At 30.3% G+C, this 26,985-nt stretch overlaps 1 protein-coding gene across 7 annotated transcripts in view; it reads right to left on the minus strand.

Moving 5' to 3' along the window:
- The window catches only part of puf (ubiquitinyl hydrolase 1 puf), a 183,010-nt gene that overhangs the window by 131,309 nt on the left and 24,716 nt on the right, over positions 1 to 26,985 (minus strand). For 6 of the 7 annotated variants that reach the window (XM_087158630.1, XM_087158626.1, XM_087158628.1 and 3 more), the window contains exons 9-17: positions 22,756 to 22,897; positions 22,444 to 22,568; positions 18,364 to 19,121; positions 16,001 to 16,325; positions 14,768 to 14,895; positions 14,602 to 14,691; positions 11,875 to 11,964; positions 3,796 to 3,878; positions 998 to 1,152 (exon numbers count right to left, since the gene is read on the minus strand). In XM_087158630.1, the coding sequence (XP_087014756.1) occupies positions 998 to 1,152; positions 3,796 to 3,878; positions 11,875 to 11,964; positions 14,602 to 14,691; positions 14,768 to 14,895; positions 16,001 to 16,325; positions 18,364 to 19,121; positions 22,444 to 22,568; positions 22,756 to 22,897 (1,896 nt within the window). The remainder of the gene's footprint in view (positions 1 to 997; positions 1,153 to 3,795; positions 3,879 to 11,874; positions 11,965 to 14,601; positions 14,692 to 14,767; positions 14,896 to 16,000; positions 16,326 to 18,363; positions 19,122 to 22,443; positions 22,569 to 22,755; positions 22,898 to 26,985) is intronic. The other variant, XM_087158629.1, reaches the window with a different exon arrangement.

Below are 26,985 nucleotides of genomic sequence, written 5' to 3' on the forward strand. Positions count from 1 at the left end.
CTTATATAATTATTCTGTTACATAACAGATTTCTTATACATAATTATTAGGAGAGAAAAATCGTAGAAAAGAAAAAAAATTATTAAAAAAAAAAAATCCACTTTTTCCTCCTATATATTTCTGAAAAGATAGAAGATGCTCTGCAAAAAAATAAGCCATGGAAACGGAAATAAAAATTATGATGCAAAATTTGTAACACTTCCCTAATGATTCCCTATTTGTATTGATCTACATAAAAATACAGAATTAGTGAATGATCCCCAAGTCAAGTACGAAGATTATGGTACTGATCTATAAATAGAATATCAGAAGAAGACCATTAGTTTGCCAGTGACGAAGACGATGGCACTTCTCCAATGCAGAAATTAACAAGAGAAATAAAATTTTCAATAACTATCAGGAATTTTTTTTTACGTTTAGTTAGTTTCCGTAATTAGCGAAAATTCGAAAGATTTTTCGACTCCATTACAGAGGACGGAAATGAAGCCTGAAATTGAGAATCTCCAGCAAAATGCAGTAGAGTTGTACATGTGAGGCTAAGAATCCATCTTAACACCACTGAATACAGCTCGATATATGAAAATACTGACCTGCAAGTATTTCATCAAACACGTAAAGCGTTTTCATACGGACCTACGAACCGAATGAAAACGCTTTACACTGAACATACACCGAAATAGGGTAAAATGAATTGTAAAAACTTTGAATAGAACAATGTCTTTTTGCAAAATTCGTGTCAAAAAGAGACATGGCAAAGAAAAAATATCATTTTGGAAATGGAAAAATTAAGCATTTTTTTTAAACACCCAATGAAAAAAAGCATCTTTAAAGGCATTTTAAAATTTTTTTTAATTTAAGCACCTTTTGGTACTTTTTAAGAATGCTATTAAACTTAATTAATACAATAATAGTATGGCGTTAATAATAGCAATGTTACTTCCTTGCAGTTTACTCAAAGTATTAATCATCTCTACACAACAAAGGTGTTATAACATACCTTTTCAAGGAGAACATGCTTAAACAAAGAAATATTCATAGCATGTTGATCTTTTCCTTTTGCCTGATTGAGAAGCCAACCAAAAAGTTCATCTGCACACTCTGTATCTTGAGCTAAACACTGCCATAATATATCAACTTGTTCATGATTTAATTCTAGAAATGAATATACAAAAGTATTAATTATAACTTAAAATGTTTTAATCATTGAGTTCAAACAATCATAACTATGACAATTATGTATCATAATTTAAACTTAATGTGGTCACCTAATAAAATATGTCCTATTCATATATTTGAGTCTTTTAGCGAACAATTAAGACACATGCAAATAATAAATTTTATTTAATTCTATGCAAGAAAACGTAAGTAATGACCCCCAGGGCAGAATTGCGGTGACATTGTCGCACAATGTTACAGATTTTTGCAGAAAGATTTCTCCTGAGAAGGGAAAATTTTTGGTTTTTCTTTCTGCATAATTTTTCAAAAAGTGTTTTTTTTTTTCTACAGAATTTTTTTGAAAGATGTTTTTCTTTTGCATCAGAGACGAAAAAAATAATCATGATTTTTCTATTCTCATTTGAGATTTTTTTTTAAAAAAAATTGGTAACTGGCTTCAGCTGAAATTTTAAATTAATAATATAAAATAAAAAATTCAGAAATCAGGAAAGTTTAAAAGATAGTTCCGTCTAGAAATGATGTTCCTCCTTTCATTTTTTCTTTTTTTAAAAGAACAACCATATTTTACTTACACTTATTTCAGTATGTCCTTTTTAAAGAGTCCTAGTCACGTCATCTTTATTTTGGGAGTTCTGCACGGATTTTAAGACTTTTAATTTATATACGAATTTTAATTCATTATCATTTAATTTCTTTATGAATTTTACTATGTGTAATGATTTACAAAATTTGAAATTGCATTATCTGCAAACAAAATGTGAGAATATCGCCTACAATTTTAGAATTAAAAAAATATTACTTTCACAATTTAAAATTTTTATTCTATACTTTCTTCCGTAAAAACAAAGTTTCTATTACTTTAAATTAGTAGTTGTTATAATTAAAAGTATTTAAAAACAAAATATAAGTGCTAGGGAAGTTTGTCGCAAAAAGCCCGAAAAAATTCTGATACAGGGGTAATAACTGAACAAACAAGATAAATAAAAAAAATAATCACAAGTTTTTACTTAACATAAGATTGAAAAAGGAACATTTTACTATGTCAACACCTTTGTTCTAAACTAGTAGCATAAATTAAATTTTAAGTATTTAAAATTATGAGTGATATAACTAATACAAGAAAGGAAATTTACTTTTTGTCAATATGTGAAACATCAAAACTTTCACTTATGAAAAAAAAATTTCAAGACTTTTTTTTGTCGATTTCTTTTTAAACAAGTAAAAAAAGTTTAAATTTATTTGATTATAGAATCGACAGATGAAGCAAAACTTTTTTTTAGTAATTAATGTATACTAAACTATTTAAAAAAAAAAAAAAGGAATGACTGTTTTTTGAAAGAGCAAACATAAACTTTGTAACTTAAAAAATATATAATTAACAACCCTAAAGATTTAATTAATAAACTTAAAAAAAAGTTATCAAAAATAGATTTAAAAATGCTTTTAACAGTTAAGATCCGAAATTCCTATTTTATGCTTTACTTATTTGAAAGTATACTCAGTCTTAACTTTCAGAATGAGAAAAAGAAGACTTTTTTAAACCTAAATTAGTTTGAATGTGTATGGGCCTCCATTTTCAGCATGGTTTAATACAAGATAAAGAAAAAAAAACTAAAACCAATAGACATGAAACCTAATGACAGAAGATCATTAGAGAAAGTGCAATTAAAGAATATTAGAAAACTAAGATGTTAAAGGTACTCTTAAACATAGTGGAGAGTCAAATCTTTCAATAAAAAATAAGCACATTTCATTTTCATTTTCTATAGTTTTCGAAGATGATAATCATGATAAAATAACTAGTTTTGGACAAAGAACTCTTTTTTTAAAAATTATATTAGCCACTATAAAAAGATCAAGAAATTTTTTGGTTCGATTTCAGAGGAGGCGAAATAAAGTTTGAAATTGAGAATATCTTGCAAACTGCAGCAGAGTTGCACATGAGAGTGCAATAATCTTACAGAACCCAGCTCAGTAGACGCACATGCAGTCTCTCAAATATTTAATCAAATATGTATCATGATTAGCGCTATCATACGTTACAGACCGACGTCACGCCGAAATGGATTGCGGTTGAATGAATTGTGAAAACGTTGAATAGAATAATGCGAAAACCACTAGTTTGCATAAATACAGAGCAAAAATCGACATGGTAAAGAGAAAAAAAATCTCATTTTTGAAAAGGGAAAATAAATAAGCAAAATCACCCCATGAAAAAAAAGCACCTTTAAGGGCATTTAAAAAATGAAAATAAGCACCTTTTAATAATGCTATGCACCATGAAGAAGATAAAGAAAAATAACTAAAAGCAATAGCCCCTGACAGAAGATCATTAGAGAGAGTAGAATTAAAGATTATTAGCAAACTAAAATGTTAAAGGTACTCTAAAATGATACATGAAATTTACGATGTTCATCAAACTTATTGCTCAGATAACTGACCCAAATGGTTTCACTAGATTTTTGGTCTCCCCCCCCTTTTTTTTTGACTAACAGGACCATTTAGTGCTGTAAAATTTGATATGAAGGAAACACCTAAAAGGTTTGATTTTCATACTTTTCAGGAAAATAATTAGTTAATTTGAATTTCAGAAGGTAAATTAGGTCAATTGATACTTACGAAATATTTCAGGAGAACCAGTTGTAGAGAACACATTTGTAAGAAAATGCAAGCGAACCTGAATTGCATCCTTGTGAGAATACCTATACATGAAGAGTAAAAAAATCTATATTATACACATAATACATATATATATTGATAAAAAAACAGATGAACTCTCGCTACTACAATATCCAATACCAGAATAACTCTTATGATAATGTTTAGTGGTCCCCACAAACTTGCATATGAATTAATGTTATCCTCCTCTCAATATTACGCTCTGAAGCAATTTTTTTTCCAAATTTCAACCTTACTATTTATTATTGGATGTCACATAATATAAAAAAATCTTATTAAATCATCTTTTGCCATTTTTCCTGACAAGAGAAGACTCGCTGCTGACCACCACGGCAGCTTTCTTTCTTAGAATTGCTTTACTTATCTCTCAAGAAATCACAGAAGTAACATTCTTAATTGATTTCATTTCCTTCATGTTAAAAGCTGTGGGGCACCATTCACAAATGAAAATCATTTTGGTGTTTTGGAATCAAGGCATACTTTGTTGGTTGATATAACAGTAAAAAAATAATAATCAAACAAAAATATCAGACTATTTTCAACAAAAACAGTTTTCAGGTATGTTTACGATCTTATTTTCTGAATTTATTTCAAATAAGTTTTAATATTTAACCATAATTAACATTCTGTAAATTAATTTCTTATAATATATATAAAAATATTTATAGTTACTCTATATAAAACTAAAAAAAGTCTTATTGTGTCCCCAAAGTATGCAGGCCCTCAATATAACAAATACAACAATACATTTATTTGATCCCCAAAATATTGTTGGGATTATTGTACAAAGGTTTTACAGTATCAAGCAAGTGAGCTGTCGCAAGTATGAAGGCACACGATTACATATTTCTGATTGAATCGCCAGAGAAACGATTAACTTAACTACACAAACTGAGCTATAAACTTTGGAGAAATAAAAAGCAATCAATTCATTTAAATAAATTGACCTTTTTGTAAAAATGCTATATGGGTTCAATAATAATTTAGAGCTATATTTTAATTTCAAAGATACTTCACTAACTCGGGAGAGATGCATTCTGATAAAGATCAGCCTTAAAATAATGGAACACAAAATGTTGAAAAATTGTGTTTAAAGGAAAATTCAAGGAATTATTTGTTTCAAGTATAATTTTCAATGCATACAAATTAAATCATAATATATATAAATCAGTAAATGATATGTTTATGAATCAATAAGTTTCACAGAATGCATATGTCTCATATCTACATTATAATATGAAAATGTTATGCATGTGTAGATTAGTTTTACAGTTATTTCAAGCTTAAGATTTTTTCCCAGTTGGTGTGTTATTTTATCACAAGCAAAAGAATGGTGATTTTTCAGAACCATGTACTACTCATGCCTAAAGTTGAGCAACATCTGTCTTACCTTAAATAAGTTTTGCTGTAATTAAATTTTTTTATTTAAAGGGCAAACTAATTGCAGCAAAACTGTAATTTTATGTAGCAGGTTATGTCTGAAGACAAAAGGATCTTGAAAAGTTTGAATTATCTTTGGAGTAATTATTTTGTATAATAAATAAAAGGTTAAATAATAACTCACATTTATTTTCCCTTAGAGGATTAACATGGGCAAACAGGCCGCTTAATAAATTGAATTAAGAGGTCTGTTAAGCTGCCTAATTAAATTAAAAGTTGCATTATTTTAGTTAGTTGTAACTTAAAGCAGTCAATAATTTAGGAACCCTTAATATTAATATTACTTTTCTTGAGACTTAATGTTAAATGAAAATTTTTTTGCATCATTTATCCGAAGCAAAAAATAATTTTTGATATATATATATTATTTTCTGTTACTTTATTTAAAAATACCTGAATATTTTTTCATTGTAAAGTATACAAATTTTTATGTTACTTCAAAGAATGTAATATTATAAGGTGCAGAATTTGGAAAATACGGCATTTGGACAAAATCTGTTGATTTGTTCTTGAGAAAACAAATTTGAAACATACAATTCTTTGAAAATTTGATAACAGTATAAATGTAATGATTCCAGTAGGGAAACAGGAAATGGCCAAAAAATAGAGATGAAATATTTTATAAGAAAGATAAAATTGTAAAAAAGCGTTGAATCTTCATCTGTTGTTAATTCTTAAAATCAAGTTTGCTTCAAAGAAATTAAATAAATGCACCAACATATAAAAATTTATTTATACTTATTATGTCTTTCATAAATTTCTTATCAAATCTTTTAAAGAGAATGTAAGAAGAGTAACAAATTTTTTTGTAACAAGAGAAACCAAGAATTCTTCTCATAAAAAATAATGTGTTAGTATTCATAACTTTTTCATGACTCTAATTAAATAAGTTAACCATCCTTTCTTGATATTATTTAAAATTAGATTTTATTATATAGTTCAGATAGTATGATTACTCATTGCATAAAACTATTAAAATTCATCAAGTTTTTCTAGCACAAATATGAATGTTTGTTCATTGTTGTTCAGGGCGCATAGCCAAATCTCTCAACAAAAATAACCACCTTTAAAGTACTTTTTAAGCAACCAAAAATATTTTTAAGCACCATATACATTAACAAAATGTAAAATATTTTTAAGCACCATATACATTAACAAAATGTAAAATATTTTTAAGCACCATATACATTAACAAAATGTAAAATAATATTCAAAGACTTTACATGATCATGATAAAATAACTACTTTTCTTGATTATATTAGCAACCATAAAAAGATGGAGAGATTTTTCAGTTCGATTTCTGAGGGTGGAAAATGAAGCCTGAAATGGAGAATATATGGCAAAATGCGGGAGGCAATGTTACTCGCATCCGTGATATCTTTAAATCACACGTGCCTCCTGGGTGGTACTAAATGAGTAACGGCGATGGCTAAGGCGATAAGTGCAAATAGAGCAAGGAGTTTTAGTTTTTCTATCCTGCAGTGGAATGCCGGAGGGCTTTCTTCTGCAAAGTTTTCAGAAATTAAGAGAGTAGTCGCAGAGGAGAACATCGACATCCTGGTCGTTCAAGAAGCTAATATTACAGAAGACAAAATGAAGTTCCACAATTTAGAATCTTTCACCATGCATGGTCTTTTCAAGAGCAGACAGATCGCAAGTGGTATCCTTGTGGCCGTGCAAAACAAACCGACATTGTCCTTTGAAGTGTTGAAAACAATAAATAATCATGATACATCAGAAATCGCAGCCGTTAACATTTGGAACAAAAATACTATTTTCAGGGTTTTCGGTATATACAGTCCTCCAAACAACAAAAATTTAAATTGCTTAACTTCTCACCGTAACACTATAATTGTAGGCGACTTCAACGCTGCTTCCCCCAACTGGGGATACACTTATCAAAATCAAGTAGGACAAATTGTCAAGAACCTTGTAAATAGCAATGCCTTGCTTGTCCTTAACAATAAAGATGATCCAAACACCTTCATCCACTTTTCAGGCAGTTCTACAAATCCTGATCTAACTATTGTTTCAGCAAACTTAGTTGACTGTTGTAAAAAATCAGTGATTGGAGATCCGGGAAGCGGTCACCGAATGATAAAAACATCAATCACTACAAATCAAATACCGACAAGATGTAACACAAAAATCATGTGGAACTTCAAAAAAGCTAACTGGAAAGCCTTCACTGAAGATATGGAACATCAGGTAAACACCTTTCAAACTGATGCAACTCCACAACAATTAGTATCAACTTTTTCCTTAGCCCTTCAAGAGTGTGCTAAAAGGAACATTCCAAGAGGAAAGAGATTTAACTACAAACCATTTTGGAATACTGAACTTGAAGAACAAAGACACATCAGAGAGCAAGCAAGAAGAGAAGCTGAAAAGATAGAGGGGAAAACTAATGACGAACGGAAACAAGATGTAATCAATTGGTGAAAGGAATGTGCAATAATGAAGAGAAAAGTCCTAGAGGCTAAACGACAAGCATGGAATAAGTGTCTAAACGATTTAGACTATAGGAAAGCCGGACGCAAAGCTTATCAATTAATGAATAACCTGAACAATAAATATACACGAAAAGATAATCACCCCATAAAGAGAGGAAACAAATATATAAGTGATTCAAGACAGATAGCAAAATTATTCAATAATTTTTACCTTGATTGGTAGTCACTTAGTAAAGAACAAAAGAAACAAGAGAAAAGAAACAACAAACTAGTAAAAAGAGGAACATCTAAGTTTAAGTGCCCAGAAAACCTTTTTACGGAGGACTTTTCAATAGAAGAATTGAACAAGGCTATTCATGACCTCAAATACGGTAAACAACCAGGTCCCGATAACATATTCCCTGAGTTCCTGAAACACCTGGGAATATCAGTGAGGGAATCCCTACTACCGATTTTTAATAAAATCTGGAACGAAGAATCAAGCCTCCCAAAAAACTGGTTGAAAGCAAATATCATTCCAATTCTAAAACCGGGTAAGTCACCCAAGACATAGAATCATACCGACCAATCTCACTGACATCCGTCATGGTCAAAACTTTTGAAAGAATGATAAATGCAAGATTAAGGTTTTACCTGGAGTCAAATGATATCCTAGCAGCAGAACAGTCAGGTTTCAGAAGCAACATGTCAACCGCCAAATCAATTATGAAGTTGGTTCACAAAATTAAATCCGGTTTCAGTTCAAAGAAAAGTTCTTTGGCAGTATTTGTTGATTTTCAAGGAGCCTACGACACAATTTGGAGAAGCAAACTTCTAACCAAACTTCAAACTTGTGGAATTTGCAAACAAATGTTTAAATGGTACAGAAAGTTCTTATCCCAAAGATGGGCAAAAACAAGATGGAACGAACAGGAATCTACCTACAAACAGAGCAAAGTTGGTCTACCACAAGGAGCAGTAAACAGCTGTACCCTATTTAACATCTACATCAACGATTTGGTAGACAAACTAACAAGCTTATAAGGTATTAACGTTTGTATGTTCGCAGATGATGTTGTCATTTGGACGGAAGCAGAAAACTCCCAAGCATATGAAGATCAAAGGAATAATCTTGAAGGTGTTATGAATAAAGCTCTCGAGGTCTTGCAGTCTTGGTCCAGAGAGAATAACATGATTAGCAACAAAAATAAAACCGTTTACCAATTCTATTCTCTAAGGAGTGTTAATCCAGACTTTGATTTGATAATAGATAATAGTAAGCTTCGAAAAAGCAACCTTACCACATATCTAGGTGTAGTACTGGATAACAAGTTAAGCTTTACCAATCATATCAATACTGTTATAGACAAAGTAGAAAAGAGAACCTCAATTCTGAAAAGACTAGCTGATGCCAAATGGGGAAGCTCACAACACACTCTAAATAAAACCTATAACACCTATATCAAACCAATTATCAAATACGGAAGTGAGGTGTTAATTTCTAGTGCACAAGGTAAGCTCGACTCTTTGGAAAGAGCCCAAAACAATGCTCTCCGAATCATTACGGGAGCAGTGAAGACAACCCCAATTATAGCCCTACAATACTATACTTCTAATCCACCAATTACCACTGAAATTAAAATACAAGCAGTTGGCACTTATGTTAAAATGAAAGCCTCCCACAGAGCGCAATGGATGAATGAATGTAAACCAAGTTCCATGAAGACTCAAATCTCTCCTCTAGAGGTATGTGAAAAATTACTGCATGATTTCCAAGAAGATGAGCCAATTATCTGTAACAAGAACATCACAAACCCTCTCAAATTTATAGATGTTAGGCACCAACTAGATATCAATGATTTGGGTAAGAAAAACATACCTGACACAATACTAAAAACAAATGCATTATGCATGCTACAACAGCAATACCCTGAACCAGAATGGACGAGAGTGTACACTGACAGCTCAAAAATACAAGACAGCACCGGAGCAGGAGTACACAGTAAGCTCTTTTCTCACAGCGCCCCTGTGGGATACTATATGTCAAATTTTGATGCAGAGATCTTCGCTATATCGATAGCCCAGGAAAACCTTAAGAATAAGATCAATTACTTCACTAAAGCAGTAATTCTTGTCGACTCTAAGGCAGCTATCCAGGCAATTGCCATAAACCATGATTCAGATACTCAGACTATTTCAGATATTAGAGATAATTTGATTTTTCTCGAGAATGCCAACAAAATTATTGTGTTCCAGTGGATCCCTTCGCATGTAGGAATCAATGGCAATGAAAAGGCAGACCAACTAGCCAAGAAAGGGACACTCGAACCACAATGTAATAAACCGATTCCACCAGACTCCCTTAAAAAACAATTTTCCGAGAAACTTAAGACCAACCTAAAGCTCAACCAAGCAGTAAAATCCACTGGAAAACCCTGGGCTAACATCCAAAATAGTTGGAAGAAATTTTGTCACAGTCCTCATAAGAAGGCTGTGGCAAACTTCAGACTCTCAACAGGCCATGACTGCTTGGCAGAGCACCTCAACAGAATAGGTATCCTTCCATCTAGCGAGTGCCAAATCTGCAATTCGGAAACCATGAACTCAGACCACTTGCTTGTATGCCCTTTACTGGACAAACAATCCCAAGAGCGGGGTGATCTGTGTAAACTTTACTGGGATGCCAGAGATCACATGAACTCTCTGTAAAGACTACTCCTCATTCTTCACTGTATGTGTGTATATATATATATATTTTTTCTTACTTTAATTTTTTCTATGTGTTCTTTTTGTATTAATATGTGTTTGTCATGTGTCTTCTTTGTTTGTTATTGTAATTTTGTTCCTTTTTACTCCTTGTTTAAGTCCACTTAAAGTTGAACATTGTATATGGATTAATATTTCCAATAAAGCCATATGTAACAACACAACATATGGCAAAATGCAGCAAAGTTGCATATGAGAGTGCAAGACGGTACGCCAAAATGGTTTGTGATTGAATGAATTGTGAAAATGTTTAACACAAGAAAGACTGCAACTTAGTATATACCTATATTGCCTAAAAGCAGTCAAAATGACTAGATTGTGAAAAAATAACTAATGTGTAAAGAAATTTGCTTAAAATAAATTTTTTATATTTTGTTACATTATTTACAGTTATACAACAAGTTATTATTAAATATTAATAATAAAAAAATTCTATGTTGTACAAAAAGTCACTGTGTTCTAAGAAATTGTGTCATTATATACATCATTGTTTTTCTAATTGAAATTAAAAAGCAGTCAAAATAACTTTGTTGGGCAATCTAGTGTTAATAGAACAATGTGAAAACCACCCTTTTGCACAATACATAGCGAAAATTGACATGGTAAAGAAAAAAATATCATTTTTGAAAAAGGAAAATTAAGCGCTCTTTAAAAACACCCCATGAAAAAAAGCACCTTTAAGGGCTTTTAGAATATGAAAATAAGCACATTTTAAAAATGCTACAGGCCATGTTATTCAACAAAAAAAAACAAAAAAATTCAATTTAAAATAAAACACTCATTAGTAAAAACAAATTGATGTGCAACACCACAATACAAGTAACCATGAAATTGCCTAAACTGATTTCCAGGACCAGATAAAGCGTGCGCGGGGCCCAAGGCCATTCAATTAAGTTGTTTTTCTCGTATATTTTTTATTTATTCAAATATAAAAGTATTTATACATCTTTTCATTTAAGAAAGCATATTTAAAATTAAAATAAATAATAATAAATTAAATTTTACTTTATTTTACTAAAAAATAATCATAACATTTGGAAAAAATTTTAATATATCTTTGAAATTGATTTTTTTTTAAAAAAATCATTGTTTTTCGTAATTTTTTAAAATTTATTTTCAAAAAATCCATTTTAAGGGGGCCCCTAATGATTGGGGGCCCCAGGTCAGGCCTAATGGGTAATCCGGCACTGCTGATTTTTTAGAAAGACAGTGCATTTTGTTAGAATTGTGAGTGTAGAGAGGGGGAGAGTGTGGGGATATTTAAAATGGAGTATAAAAATACACCTAAGTATAAAACCTGGGTGAAATAAACAAAGAAAGCAAGTATACCAACACATTCTCTTCCTTTCATTATTATAATAAATCATTCAACTGACTTACATTGGGTTTTTATTATTATGCCTATTTGAAGTATAAGTCATGAGATTGTTGAAAAAGTGCTTCAGCATTTTATGTTCTTTCTCTGCCCACCTAAAGAAAACAAAATTTGATTTAAGTTCTAGATGCAGAAATTGGAAAACATAGTGGTTAAACTTATTTCTAAAATAAATCAAAAAATTTTTAACATTAAAGTACAAAAAGTCAAAGATAAATTGTGCAAAGTTACCAAGTACAATTTAAAGGTAATTGTAATCCATAACCAGCATTAACTATCAATGTATTGACCGATGACATAAGGCATCTATAATATGCCGGAATGCACGCCCGTTTGCTTATATTCAAAATTCTGGTGGTTACAGCGGTTATTAATGTATCAGTATTTCATATTTAAAATGGTTTTTCTCTAGATTGCCTTAACTTGTGATCTTGAAACTTTCAGGGGTGAATGTGAGCCCAAGTCAAAATTCCGGAAAATTTCTTGAGTTAAAAAAAAAAAGAGTTTAAATTGAAATATTAGAAAAAAATTTAAACAAGGTTTTTTTCCTTTTTCTCAATATTTCTTAGTTTACTTAAAATATATTTAAAATTTTACACATACCTATGATGACCTGGAGAAGTAATTGAAATTTACAAATATGTCTTTCTTGAGTTTATGATTATAACAACTATTTACTGATAAAAAATGAATATTGATCATGAATATAAGCTTATAAAGTATATCTCTGGCTCTCCCTTACAAACAAATAAAATAAATTGTGTTTTTAAATTCCACCTTTGAAAATTTGATTTCCAGAAACTTCTGTAATCAATGATTTTTTGAAACATCTGGACCTTAGATCTCCGGAAACTTCCGGATCACTGTTAGCGAAAAGTCCGGAAATCTGGATTTTTTCCGGAGCACAATCAGCCCTGAACTTTGATAAATTTAATATGTTACTATGACAAACACATTACCATAATTTCATTATTCAACAAAATAATTTTTCTCGGTGCAGATATTTTTTTCCATCAGTGTATATACATATACTTCTTTACATACAGTTGAAAATATGTTCTTTTTTCTACCTGATTTCTATTTTTCAATCAATGGTACAGCCTGCAAGATTTCTTTTAATTAGAAAAGGCTTTATACCATTTTACTTGTGCAATATAAGAGCAACTTTTTAAGCTATTGCTTTATTCTATTTTGGATATTTTTTAACATTGTATAACGGCACACCCTAATACTTAAAGGCAAATTTTTATGTATTTAAGTATTTATTTAAATCATTTTATGACTTATCTGTTTTACTATTGCTACCATGTTCAACTGGTAAGTTTGAAGATATATTAAATGATTTGTACAAGTCAAAACTCTGTAAGATGCTCTTGCAGTTCAAGGTTTATTTTATAAAGATCTATGTATGTACTATTGGTATTGCTGTAATTATATGTGCTATGGTTGTTGTTCATTTACGTCGCACTAGAGCTGCACAATGGGCTATTGGCGACAGTCTGGGAAACATCCCTGAGGATGATCCGAAGACATGCCATCACAATTTTGATCCTCTGCAGAGGGGATGGCACCCCCGCTTCAGTATCCCGACAACCTGCACGCGAAGTCGAGCACTTTACGGTAGAACAGTTTAACGAGGACCAATACCGCACACCCTCGGTCCCTACGCAGGCTGATCCAAGTGGTCACCCACCCGCACACTGACCGTAGCCAGTGATGCTTGACTTCGGTGATCTGCTGGGAACCGTGCCTTAACGATCAGTCCACTGCGGGACATATGTGCTATGGTAATAGGTATTTTATGACCTCTGAAAGGACCGTGTGGCAGAATTTTTCCTAGCTATCTGCGACAATCTAGCACTAATATCTTTCTGCAAGATACTTTTAATAATAGCAAACATATATGTTACTAACTTAAAATAACAAAAACACAGTGTTTACAAAAAAAAACTGTATAATTTTATTGAAATTAAACATGTAATAATTTTTTCATTCTAATATTATGGGTGATACTCTCGCATATTGTTGGGGGGAAAAAAGCACAAATCATTTCCTTCTCCACATTTTGTAAATAATCATTACAATAAAAAATAATTAAAAATCATGAAAAAATAAAGAAATAATTGCAGAGAAGGATCGGCGGCGAAATCACGCGAATCGGACTCCTAAAAAAAGGGTTACTCAAATGAGTGTTTTGTTTCGAGATTAGGTTGTTGTAATAAATAAAATCGCATAAAAATATCTGATTTAGAAACTATGGAGAAATCAATAGCAATAACTGTCAAAAATTGGATAGAATCATTGCCTTAAAAAGTAAATACTCAAATGCTCGATTCTAATTTTTCATATTGCTTGAAATATATCGCAATATTTAAAAATCAGGTGAAAATCAATATCAATAACTGCCGAAAATACAATGGAAACAATACATCGATTTACGATACTATCGGTGCGAATCGCGTGCCAAAAAGTGATCATCTAAATGCATGATTCAAATATCACGTGCAAATTTCTACTGAAAAGAAATCTGAACTTCTTTTATTTTTAATATTTCTCATAATAAAAATACAAACGAAAAATCTTTCTGCAAGAAACTCTGTAACGTTCTGCGACAATGTCATTGTGATTATGCCATGGAGTGAAAGGATAAGTGTTGAATGAGTTTCTATAAACATCAAATTTGAATATTTGTGAAAAATCAATTTACATAGCAAAATGTTTAAGAAGCTTACAATGTCACTGAATGAGTATCACTGCTTCCTCTGAATTGCTGGAAGGATGAGAACAGCTTGGGTAATAAACGCATAGACATGATGACTGATCTAATGAGAAAATAAAAAGGCTAAGGAAAGGTTGAAAAAACTAATCATTCATTTTATGAACTGAATAAATTTTTACCTATTATTTGCTATATTTTGTAGGCAGCCTTCTATGAATTTCATTCTTATCATTTTGTCAGTACACCAACAAACGAGATTGCATAAAATTTTTTCTGCTTCAACTGCAAGACCCTCACTCAGCTGACCCTAAGAAGAAAAAAAAAGAATTTAAGTCTGGATGAACTCAAAATCATGTGAACCTAACAAAAATACTTGAAATATAAATATTCAACGAAACTGAATTTTTAAATTAGGAAATATTTATGCAAAAAGTTTTTTTGAGCTTCCAAATTGTTCTAAAATTTTAAATTTTAGCTGCAATTCTTATATAAATATATGTTTGAATTTCACATGGGTTTGTCTAAAAGAAGAGTTGTGTAATTTGTAAAAGACTGTTTTAATTTGTATATATTCTCATTCAACTGATAATAAAAAATAAATTAAAAGTAGCTTCAAAATTTTATGGCAATTAAAAACTTTTGCTAGAAAATAATTTTTACTTCAAAAAGTACTTTGAACTTACACTTAAGAAATTAATAATGTATCTTTTACAAAGCTAACAACATAGATAGGAAAAAATCCAGTAGATTTTAAGAAATAATATAAATTTTATGATAATTGTTGTGTAATATACTAAATATTTTACAGATAGGGAATTTTAGGGATTTTTATGGTCATCAAAAAAGTAAAACATGCAATATTTTGCAGTCATGATTGGCATTAAATATGCTTGAAATGTTGCGTATTATGTTTACTCATAATTTTGAATATTAATAGGAATTTAAAAAAGTTCTGAATAAAATTAAACTGAACATTTTAGAATAAAAAATAAGTTTAAAACTGATATCTATAAATGAGGCTAGATTCGTCATGTATAAGCAATACTTATTTAAATATTCAAGCAAGCAATAATCAGTGCAAAATTTTTACTTTAATATGGATTTTTAGGAAACTCACTCAATAGGGATTTTTCTTAGGAAACTATCACTTTAGGGAATTTTTTAAAGTGTACAAAATCCAGGAGAAACTAGCAAAATCCAGTAGTCTACTGGAAAATGCAGTAGAGTTAGCAGCTATGCTCTTTAGATAAAAAAAATTCCTTTTTCTTTTTTTCCTTTAATCTTTTTTTAGCTCAAGCAGTTGACCCTAATAACAGGCTTTATCATCATAAGTTAAAGATAATTTTCCCCATTGTTACTTTGAATATTATCACAACAATTATCCAAAATAATAATAATAAAGGAGTAATTACAATTTTGTCATCTTGCAAAATGTCCCATAAAAGTGTTTGGCCTGATTCACACACAGACTCCAGTTGGAAATGATTCCCCAAGTTGTCTCTTGCAGAATGACCTAAAAAATGTTTCCCACCATGAATCTGGGGAGAGTACATGCAGGCCATGTTATTAAGTCTCTGAGCCATCGGATGAAGTTGAACTTGAGCAAGCTGCGCTAGTTCATCTTCACAGCCTGATTCTTCTCCATCAAAGTCAGCAAGATTCTTCTCAGATTTGTTACTGACGTGCGAACTGTTGCAGCTCCCATCGTCTGGGCTTAAGATGTCCTCAACAAAGTCTCTGGAATTAAAATATTTATACCAATCATCGAATTTCATAATAAATGTCTCTCAGGTATATTACAAAACACTTATACCCATCATAGGAAGTAGTGATGTAACGAATAGTGATGGGGCCGAATAGCCAAACACCGAATATTCGGCCAAATTTTAGGCCGAATACCGAATATTCGGTGGCCGAATACTTACTTTTTAAAAATTTCTCTTTTGATTGTAATTAAAGTAATTTTCAAATTTTAAATTAAAAATGAAATAAATATTAACAAAATTGCTTTTTTAATCTTTGTATATTTAAAAAAATTTTAACAACTTGATTTATTTTTTGTAATAATTTAAATATCTTGATGCCAATAACAAGGCAATATGGCTTTTATAAATCTAAATAATTAATAATAGCATAATTTAGTTTTAGTTATACTTGTAATTTATATGCTATTTTATTTAAGATAAGAACTCATTACTTACTACTGTTAAATGTATTCTTAACTTTCTTTTTTGTCAGAAAAATTATTAAAACTCAGAAAATTAAGAACTTTTTAAAAAGTTTCACTTTTGAAATTTTAATTTTGTAATGAAATAATTTTCAAATTTTAAATTAAAAATGAAATAAATATTAAAAAATTTTATTTTTTAAACTTTCTATATTTTAAAATAAATTTAACAATATGTTGCATTTTTTGTGATATTTTAAATATCTATTTTAAATATCAATAAGGCTTTCACAAATCTAAATAATTAATAATAGCATATACTTCATTATTCGGCCGAATAACTTCAGTATTCGGCAAGGCCGAATATTCAGCAAAAGGGCCGAATACCGAATAGCGGCCGAATATTTGTTACATCCCTAATAGGAAGACAAAATTATATGCAAAAAATATCGGTCAAAAAAAGCACATCATATACCCAATGGTAGAATTTTTTCGGGCTTTCTGTGACATACCTCTCTAATACTAATATCTCTCTGCAGGATACTTTTAAAAATAACAAATATACATGTTTCTAATTTAAAGAAACATTTGCATTTTTTTGCACTAATTTCTTTTCCTGTCTTTTGTAAATCATCATTTAAAAAAATCATGAAATCCGTAGCAGTAACTAGCGAAAAAAAAAGATCGACGGCAAAATCGGACTCTTCAGAAAGGGGTTACTAAATGCGTGTTTTCATTTTGAGATTCAGTTGTAATAAATAATTCTGTAATGTATCTACAAATACAAAAATATAATTCCAATTCCCTAGTATATAAGACATGTTATGGATCAGTGAGCCAATGTGGGAATCAGCAAGTAGTTATCGACAATGTCAACCTTCATCTATGAAAAGGTACCCCACCATAGAATCGAGTTAACATGTCTTATATACTAGTGAATCGGAATTGTATTTTTGTAGTGGTAGATACATTACAAACACAGTATTAAAACTATATGATTTTAAAAGCTATGTGAAACCAATAATAATAATTGCATAAAAAAATAGAACAAAAATTTCTGCAGAAAAAAAAAAAACCCCAAAACTTTTTTACCTCATTACTCCTTGTTTTTCATTATTCACAAATGAGAACAGAAAAAGGCGTTTTTTTCCCACCCCAATGTGTGAGAAAAGCATCTTTTGAATTTAATTCTGAAGAAAAGAAAAACTTTTAAAAATTTCTGCAGAAAAGAAAAATAAAGTTTCTTACTTCCCAAAGGAAAATTCTTTCCGCAAGAGCGAATTGAATGTGAAAAGTATGCTTTTGCATAATATGTGGCTAAAAACCACATGGTAAAGAAGAAAAATAAATAGCACTTTTTACATACACCTCATGAAAAAAGCACCTTTAAGGGCTTTTAAAAAACGAAAATAAGCACCTTTAAGCACTTTTTAAGAATGCTATGCACCGTGTTAAAACCTGCAAATTTCTGAAATCTTTAACACTCAATACAGTACTTTTTTGAACTCAGCATGCAGACTGTAAGTTTATATTAATTTAACTAACTATTATAATTCGCACCAAAGAAAGAAAAAATATTTTTCAAGGTAAAAGGAATGAAAAACTCACCCCGAAGGTGGAGCATGGCGTTGCGTAGCAAGGTACTGTCCACACTCGTACATGTCGTTATCGATATTGTCACTGAACCCGGCAACATTTTCTTCCCTCTCCAAAGCAACTTTAACAAGTTGCGGCAGAATTTCCGGTGCTTGCTGCCGGTGAATGGATTTCTTTCCAGGTAAAGAATTTATTAGTTTATGATTCCTAGAATTTACAAATGTCTTATTTTCTCCCTCGATATCCTTCGAGGGAGAAACACACCTCATAGCAGGGTTCTTATGAGGGTTCTCCACACTTTCGTCCTCTGAAAGTTCGGCTTTTGTCGTTCTTTTATTCATGATGCGTTGCTTTTTATTTGCCACTAGTCTGGCTCTTTTTCTCCTGATTATTTTTTGACTCCAAATATTGCACAATTTATTGCACTCTCGGCCCGAATCCTCAGAGTTCTCCATCAGCGGGGGTCTACTTATCTCGGCGGGATCCTCCGAGCAATCCCCGGCGTCCGTATCGCTGTGCAAGCTGTCGTCAGTGACGCTGCTCAACTCGCTCTCCTCGCCGCTCGAACTGTTCTCGACAGCACCCGCGACGAACACGGGTGGTCGAACATGACCGGGACACACCGGATGCCACTTCCTGCCGTTTTGATGCCTGTGGCATGGCTTGTTTGGAGATTGTTTGCACTGCTCAATATCACAAGGACTACTAGGTGGACTGCCTCCGCTGCCTTCAATGCTGCTTCGAGGGTGATCACTTACTTGAGAATTCATCTAGAAAGACACATGTAAAACATTTAAAGCATTACTTTTTTTCAAACAAGGATAAATACAGTTTATAAGATCTATAATGAAACAATTAAAAATACAATAGCAGAGCTTACACCATGGATAGGAAAGATTTTACGAAATAATATAAATTTCATGATAATTGTTGCATAATGTACTAAATATTTCACTCATAGGGAATTTTAGAGTCATCAAAATAGAAAAACTGCAATATTTTCCAGCTATGATTAAACATATTTGAAATGTTATGCATTATGGATTTGAAATGTTATGAATAATGTTTACTCAAAATTTTGAATATTAATAGGCATTTAATTAATCAAAGATAGCTAAAAGATTTTTTTTAAAAAAGAGGTTCTGAATAAAAGTAAACTGAACATTTTAGAAGAAAAAAAATTTTGAACTGATTTCTATAATGAGGTTCGCTTCATTATGTATTAGTAATACCTATTTAAATATTCAAGCAATAATCTATACTAAAATTTTATTTCAATTGAGATTTTTTAAGGAAATTTACTCAATTTTAGGGAATTTGAAAAAATCTAAATAAACCAGGAGAATTTTAATTAAACCAGTAGACTAGGAGAAACTGGAAAAATCCTGTAGAGTTGGCAGCTATGCAGTAGCTATACTGTGGGTGAAATCTCTTTCACAATAATTAGAAACTTAAAGTATATAGGAAGAGTGAATTTAGATAAACCCAGAATAAACCATGTTATAAATTGTGGAAGAAGAAAAATTCTAAATATCAAAACACAAACAAATTATGATATAATTACTACTCAAGATTGCATATTGAGAAGTAATTCTGACACGATTTGTTCGCATCTTCATAGATTGAAAGGAGAAAAAAAAAATCAGTGCTTGTGCAACTTTATACAGCTAACTCTGGTTTTAACGAAACACACTTTGTTGATAATTTAAATTTAAAATGGAACAGAATTTGTCACGAAAAGTTTCTCAAGTGGTAAAGCATCCTCTTAATCAGGAGATATCAAGGCCTCACTCTAGTCTTGAAAATGGTATGTTGAATTTCAGAATGAACTCAAACAAATTGAAACATACACTTGAATCTTAGTTAGCTAATTAAAATCAAAGATACTTTTATATAGGTCAGCAAGCACATTATTAAAAATTGTATTTAAGCTCTATATAAAGGGGTTGAAAGTGTGAATACAGGATAAGAGAATTTCACTTTAGTTACACCTTTATGAATACATTCATTAACAAAAGCAACTCCTAATAATTTGTTTTTAATTACCTTTTGATAGGCACATTTGTTTAAAAAGCTTCATGTGATATGGCAAAATAATATTTCATATATATATAAAAAAAATCAATATATTTTTATAACACATATATCAATTAATAATTTTTCGCAAGGTTCAATCAATTTCAGAAAAGAAAAAAAAACTGACTTGAAAAAAAAACTTAAATTCAATTCTAATTTTTTTAAAATAAATTTAACCACATCTAAGACAAATTTATTTAAGAAATAATTGGAACGGGTATTTTAATTTTTAACGTAAACCACATTGTCTACTTTATCATCATAGATTCTGGCCTTCTCTAGATTGCTTCTTTAAGTTTTAAACAAATACCAAATTGATTAATGTTTTTTTTTTTTAAATGTTATAGCAAGTGGTTTATGGTTGAAAATCTCATGTGTTGTGCTAGTTGTACCTGAATAGTAAATATTTTCTGCACATCTTATTCTGTTTAACTTCATACATTTATTACTATTATGTCCACGTAAGTTCTGTAAATCTTTGTCCTTCTTTAGAGACTGCACTCTTTGATTTGTAAGATCCTTTTTTCTAGATTAACTACCTATTATTGTTAAGTTTAAGAACCATAGCTGCCAACTTGGATAGGAAAAAATCCAGCAGATTTTACGAAATATTAATTTCCTAACAACTATTGCAATATACACTAAATATTTTACATATAGGGAATTTCATTGCTATCAAAATACAAAAAGTTTATTACACTAAACACTACAAATGGTCTGCAATATTTTCCATTATGTTTAGCTCATAATTTTGAATAGTAATAAACAAGTAATTTATTGATAGTTGAAAGTTTTTTTAAATTAGTTTAAAAAGGGAATTTAGAATAAAAATAAATTGAAAATAAAATACAGTGCAGAACCCGTAATCCGGAAATCAGAAAACCGGAACGAAAGTCAATAAATTTTCCCGCCATTTTGTAAAAAAAATTTTTTCCTCATAAGATTTTAGGATTTCTCTTTCTTTTTTGAAAGATGCTTACTTTACCATCATTTTTTCTTCTTTTTAAGATTATTTGAAAATATTTTTTTTTTTAGTTGGGTTTAACAATAAAATAACGGCTTTTTGTAGCGATTCAGAAAACTGGAATAATCACTTATCCGGATGTAATAATAAACTAAAAATAAAAATCAATAAATGCTTACTAGAAATGAGGCTTGTTTCATCATGTATTAGTGACACTGAAGAGCCAAAAAAACTGGTACACCCATGAGTATGCAAATAAAGGGGTATGGAGCCCAGCAAAGAACTGTGCTGCAATCGGCAACGCGTATATAAGACAACGAGTGTCTAACACAGTTCTTAGATCGGTTACTGCTGCTACAATGCCAGGTTATACGATTTAATTGAGTTTGGACGTGGTGTTATAGTCGGTGAACGGGAGATGGAACATAGCATCTCCGAAATAGTAATGAAATTTTGATTTTCACTTATGACCATTTCACGAGTATAATGTGAGTATCGGAAATCCACCAAAATCCCAAGACATGAACATTATTGAACGTATTTGGGATGCATTGCAACGTGATGTTCAGAAGATATCCCCACTCCCTCTTACTCCCACTGGTTTATGGATAGCCCTGCAGGATTCATGGTGTCAATTATCTACAGCACTACTTCACACATTGATCGAATCCATGCCACGTAGTGTTGCGGCACTTCTGCGTACTCACGGGGGGAACTACGCAATATTAGACAGGTATACCAGTTCTTTTGGCTCTTCAGTGTATTTGTTTAAATATTCAAGCAAAGCAATAAATTGTGTAAAAATTCTGTTTCAAAAGGTTTTTTTCTTTTTAAAGGGAAACTTACTCAGATTTAGGGAATTTACTAAAGTATGCAAAAACCAGAAGAATTTTTATTAAACCAGTAGACCATGTGAAACTGGCAAATTCCAGTAGAGTTGGCAGCTATGAAGACTGGTAATTTTTCTATATTTATAGAAGCACATCCAGTGCTCGATTAAATATTAATAATAATTAGGAGAATATTTCAAGATTTATTATTTTATTACTGACCTCATTAACAACACGAACATGTCTGATATCACTACGTTCATCTTCACTATTGCTTGCTTCGATACTTACACTCCTTTCACTACTACTAGGCTCACGTTTCCTCGTTAAATCTCCACTATTTACACCTAAAAACAATTAAAACCAGAATTAAGCTTTAAATAAAATTATTTTTAGAAAAAACTTTAATGGATATAAAAGTTCGCTAAGATTTTAGCACCAAATATTTATGACTTTTCATCACTACAATTATTGTGGATCCAGAAAAAATAATGAGCTTTTGAAAATTTAAATGTAAGCCTGCATGCAACTCACCCATATGTAATGATCCCTTTACAAGTACTGAGAATGGACTATTGGGGTTTTGATGATCTCTCAATTCTGATGCCATCGTAGAAGATGAACTATTTCCATGCAACCATATAAATTTGATTAGAGCAGAAGCAAGAAGAAGTGTCTGAAACAAACAATTTTTATATTTCATTACATAACACATCTCAATTGCTCATTTTAATTAAAACTATGTCAGCTGGGCAAAAATTTATGTACATTTTGCAGGTAAAAATATGAACACGAATATTTAAAGAAAAAAAAAATCCCTTCATTTACACACTAATTATGAAATTATTAAATCCAAGATAGCAAGAGAGATGGTACTGTGGGGGATTTGCTATATTTTTCAGGTATTAAAAAAAGAGTAAATAAAGAAATGTGGCAACTTTTAAATCTAGTAAATACGAAAATAGATGATTGATATTAAAATCGTGTGAATAAGAATCGAGATATTTGTGGACTCTGGACTAGGGACTTCTAAAAGTCTTGTTTGTATTGTTTTTGTTTAGACATAATAAATAAAAAAATAAAATAAATATAAATCAAATAAATATTTTCACCGCAAATCCACCTCATTTTTTTTCCCGTTTGCGTTCACGCCAAAAAACAGAAAGCAGCAACGTCTGAGTTACGAAAATACAAGCTATCAGGAGACGGATAAAAATATGAAAAAATCTCTTCTGTGCGTAAAATCGGAGAAAATAGCTAAAATAAGTAAAAGGTGGAAGGGCTAGCAGCTAGGATGTAGTTTGAATTTTCTGTTTATCTTTGAAAATCGTAAATAAATATAATTGTTTTATTTCAATGACTGAATTTTCACAAAAAAAGCGGGATATTTATTTTAAAAAAATTTTTTTAAAAAACCCGAAACTTTTAGAGAATCGGAGTTTTTGAATCCGCGGAAGAATCACATCCAGGGTTCATGCTCTACTTTAAAAATAAAATTCAAGTACTTTTCAAGTACTTTTAAGAATTATTTAAAATTCTCAAGGACTTAAATTTTAGTAAAAGATAGACTAAAATTTAAAATTTTAAACCAAAATGTCTTGACGATAATAGTTAGTTGAGGATAAATGTTAGACGATAATAGCAGTACTGAAAAATAAAACTTCCATTGCTCTGTAATCTAAGTGTAAAAAAAAGCAAAGGGTGATTGACATCAAGTCAAGGATAAAATTCATGATGCATAAAAATGTCGGATTTGAATTTTACATAAGGCCTATTTTAAACTAGGTATACAATCTCTGAATAAGCAAAGAATCGGACAAGTCATGAAGAAAAGAGGAACATTTCAAACAATCTATACAAAAATGAAAACAAAGTACACTCAAATTTTTTTATAATAACAAATCTACAGTTAGAGTAAAGAAAATAGAAAACATACTACTTAAAATTATTAAAAAATATTTATTAGTAGAAAACTCATGCATCTTAAATGATATGTAAAGAACAAAACTATCATTAACAAATATAATAAATAATTTTTGAATGTCTGTGGTAAAATATGATTTAAAAAAGAATCAAATAAAGCAGACAAAAATAAAAAAAAGCTGAACTTCTACAACATAGTCACAGGGAAGATGGAGGGGGGGGGAGTGTTCTATATAATACTGTAATATCAATGAGATATATAAAAACAACTCTGCCAGATTACTCTACTTTATTTAATATTTTTAAATATTTAAAGTGGAAGAAGCATTTAGACAGTGAAATTTAAATTGTTCTAAAATAGAATTTTAAAATTTTGATCACTTCTCTAATAAAGAAAATTAATCAATAATTGTCCCAGCTTAATTAGGATTTTAAATTAATTACCGGTCAGTCATTTTAAAATGAAACAGTTGCCAGCTTTCACCTTAAAATCTTCTGATAGATTCTTCCTAACAATTTTCGTCACTTTGACTGCTTTAATTAACCAATCATACTTGAATTTATTAAATTTTTTTCAGTAGCATTAATCGTACGCACTTTGTGTTTGCCTTTCTACTTGATTAAACGCCATCAAAAAAAAATTTTTTTTAATTAACAATAATATATTTTCATAATATATTTAATGGTAGCTATGATTTTTCTTATTTCGAAAAAATTTTTGCAGTATATATAGAATTGACTGTTTTAATTAACCAGTAATTGTTTTAATTAAGCAATCATACTTGAATTTTTTTTTCAGTAGCATTGATCGTAAGCACTTTGTGTTTGCCTTTCAATTTGACTAAACGTCATCATAACTGAACTGACTAAAACGTAATCAGAAAATAAATTTTTTTTTTAATTAATAATAATATATTTTTATAATAATATATTAAATAGTAGCTACGAATTTTTTTTTGATTTCATGAATGAATTTTTGCAGTATATATAGAATTACTGTTAATATTTTTTTATTCAAAAGAAAAATAACAATTTACTAAGTTAGTTTTTTAAACTTTCATTTGTATTAGATTTTTAAAAAAAAATGCCTCTCAAAAAGCAGGTAAGGTCAATACACTAAAGAAAGCATGTATTATTTGAAACACACAATTCAAATTTTCTGTCAAATAAAAATTTTATTTTTCAAAAGTAAGAAGAAACATAAAGCATTGCTCTACTGTTGTTGGCTAACATATAATAATCCCCTTTCCCGAAATTGTGTAGCAGGGGCAGCAAATGAGTAAAACGAATCACCCCATTAAAAATAAAGTTTCGGGTTATCTTTAGAAGTCCCCTTCTACAAGAAAGTATTATTCCATCATTTGCAACATGTTGCTATTGACGAGACCCATGGCTGAACCAATTATTTATTTCACCTCAATCTTTCTCACTAGCTAATACTTTTTTTTAACAAATCAGTTAGGATTTTTAAAAAAAACGAAATGTGATAAACTTCAGGGGCCTCATTGCAATGCGGGGCCTGGGCCCATCCTTAAAAACGGATCTGCCCAGGAGGCTACGGCAGGGGGAAAAAGTTCCTTCCAAGTCCAACTACTCATATTTCTCTCTTTGAGTTAAAAGCAGGGACTACAATAGGGTCAAACCCAGAGCTAAGTCAAACCAGTTTTTGCTTAGGACCACGTTGACCAAAGAGGGAAATCGTGACGTGAGCAACTGATAAGCGTGGACAGCCAGGGCTAAAGAGAATAGAAGGGCTGGTTTACTCCTTTGTAGAAACCCTCGACGCGCCAATCCTCCGATTTTCTCTAGTGACGTCAGTTTGGCGCAAAGTTCACACTTTTACTTCAAGAACGGAGCGTTCGGCCTCAATAGCTCTAACTAATATTGAAATATTTCTTTTTTTGACATATTCTAAGACATTTGCTTTTTTCTATAATGACTTTCCTCAGTTTTTGTAGTGAATTTACAAACATTTAAAACTATTATCGAAATGCCAGTTTGAGTGATTGCAACTTGCAAAATTTCTGATAAAAAAAAACAAAAGGAAAAAACATAATTTTCCGTGTGTTCCCTAAAGTAAATGAACAACTATGTAAAGAATGGATTCCGAAATGACACAGTTAATATAAAACAGCAATACGTTTATTCTATCGTTAAGAACTTTTATAAAAATTCATTATCTAAATAGAAACCACCTCATTACTTCAAAAATAACAGTAGGTGAAAAAAATTAAAAAAATTATAAAGTCAAAGAAAATTAAAATGTAAATAAAAAGTATAAATAAAATATATAGTATAAAGTTGAAATTCTCCTAATTTCATAACATATTTTTAATGTGAGTTAGTCTAAATATTTATGATTTTTTTAAAAATTATATTATCTTAAATTTAAATATCTATAAATTGTATCATCATAAATTTAAATATCTATAAGCAATTGTAAAATTTCTAATGTCATTATGAGCCTAAATTATTATTTTGTTTCAGTAATTAGCGTTTAAGGTTGATGTTTCCTAAGTATGAACAAATTAATGGCATATTTAAAAATCAGGGATTCTAAATTTAACTCAACTTATTGTTATAAAAGAATATGCATCGTAGATAAAAAAAAAGTGTCGATCTATGCTTTTATTTTGCTTAATAATTAAAGTTAAAACTGATAAACTTATTAAAATAAAGTATTTATAGTGTCATTTTCGCAAACTAGTAAAATATTTTTATAAGTTTAAAATGGTATTTTTTTTAATATAATGGCCAAGGAGGTTTTTTTAACTATGTTTATGAACGGAAATAATGTGTTAATTACGTCAAGCTGAAAGCTAATAACCAGAAAAAGTCTAA

The sequence above is a fragment of the Parasteatoda tepidariorum genome, chromosome 3 (assembly GCF_982258835.1).
Source record: "Parasteatoda tepidariorum strain Cologne lab strain chromosome 3, Ptep-v5.0, whole genome shotgun sequence".
Lineage (NCBI taxonomy): Eukaryota > Metazoa > Arthropoda > Arachnida > Araneae > Theridiidae > Parasteatoda > Parasteatoda tepidariorum.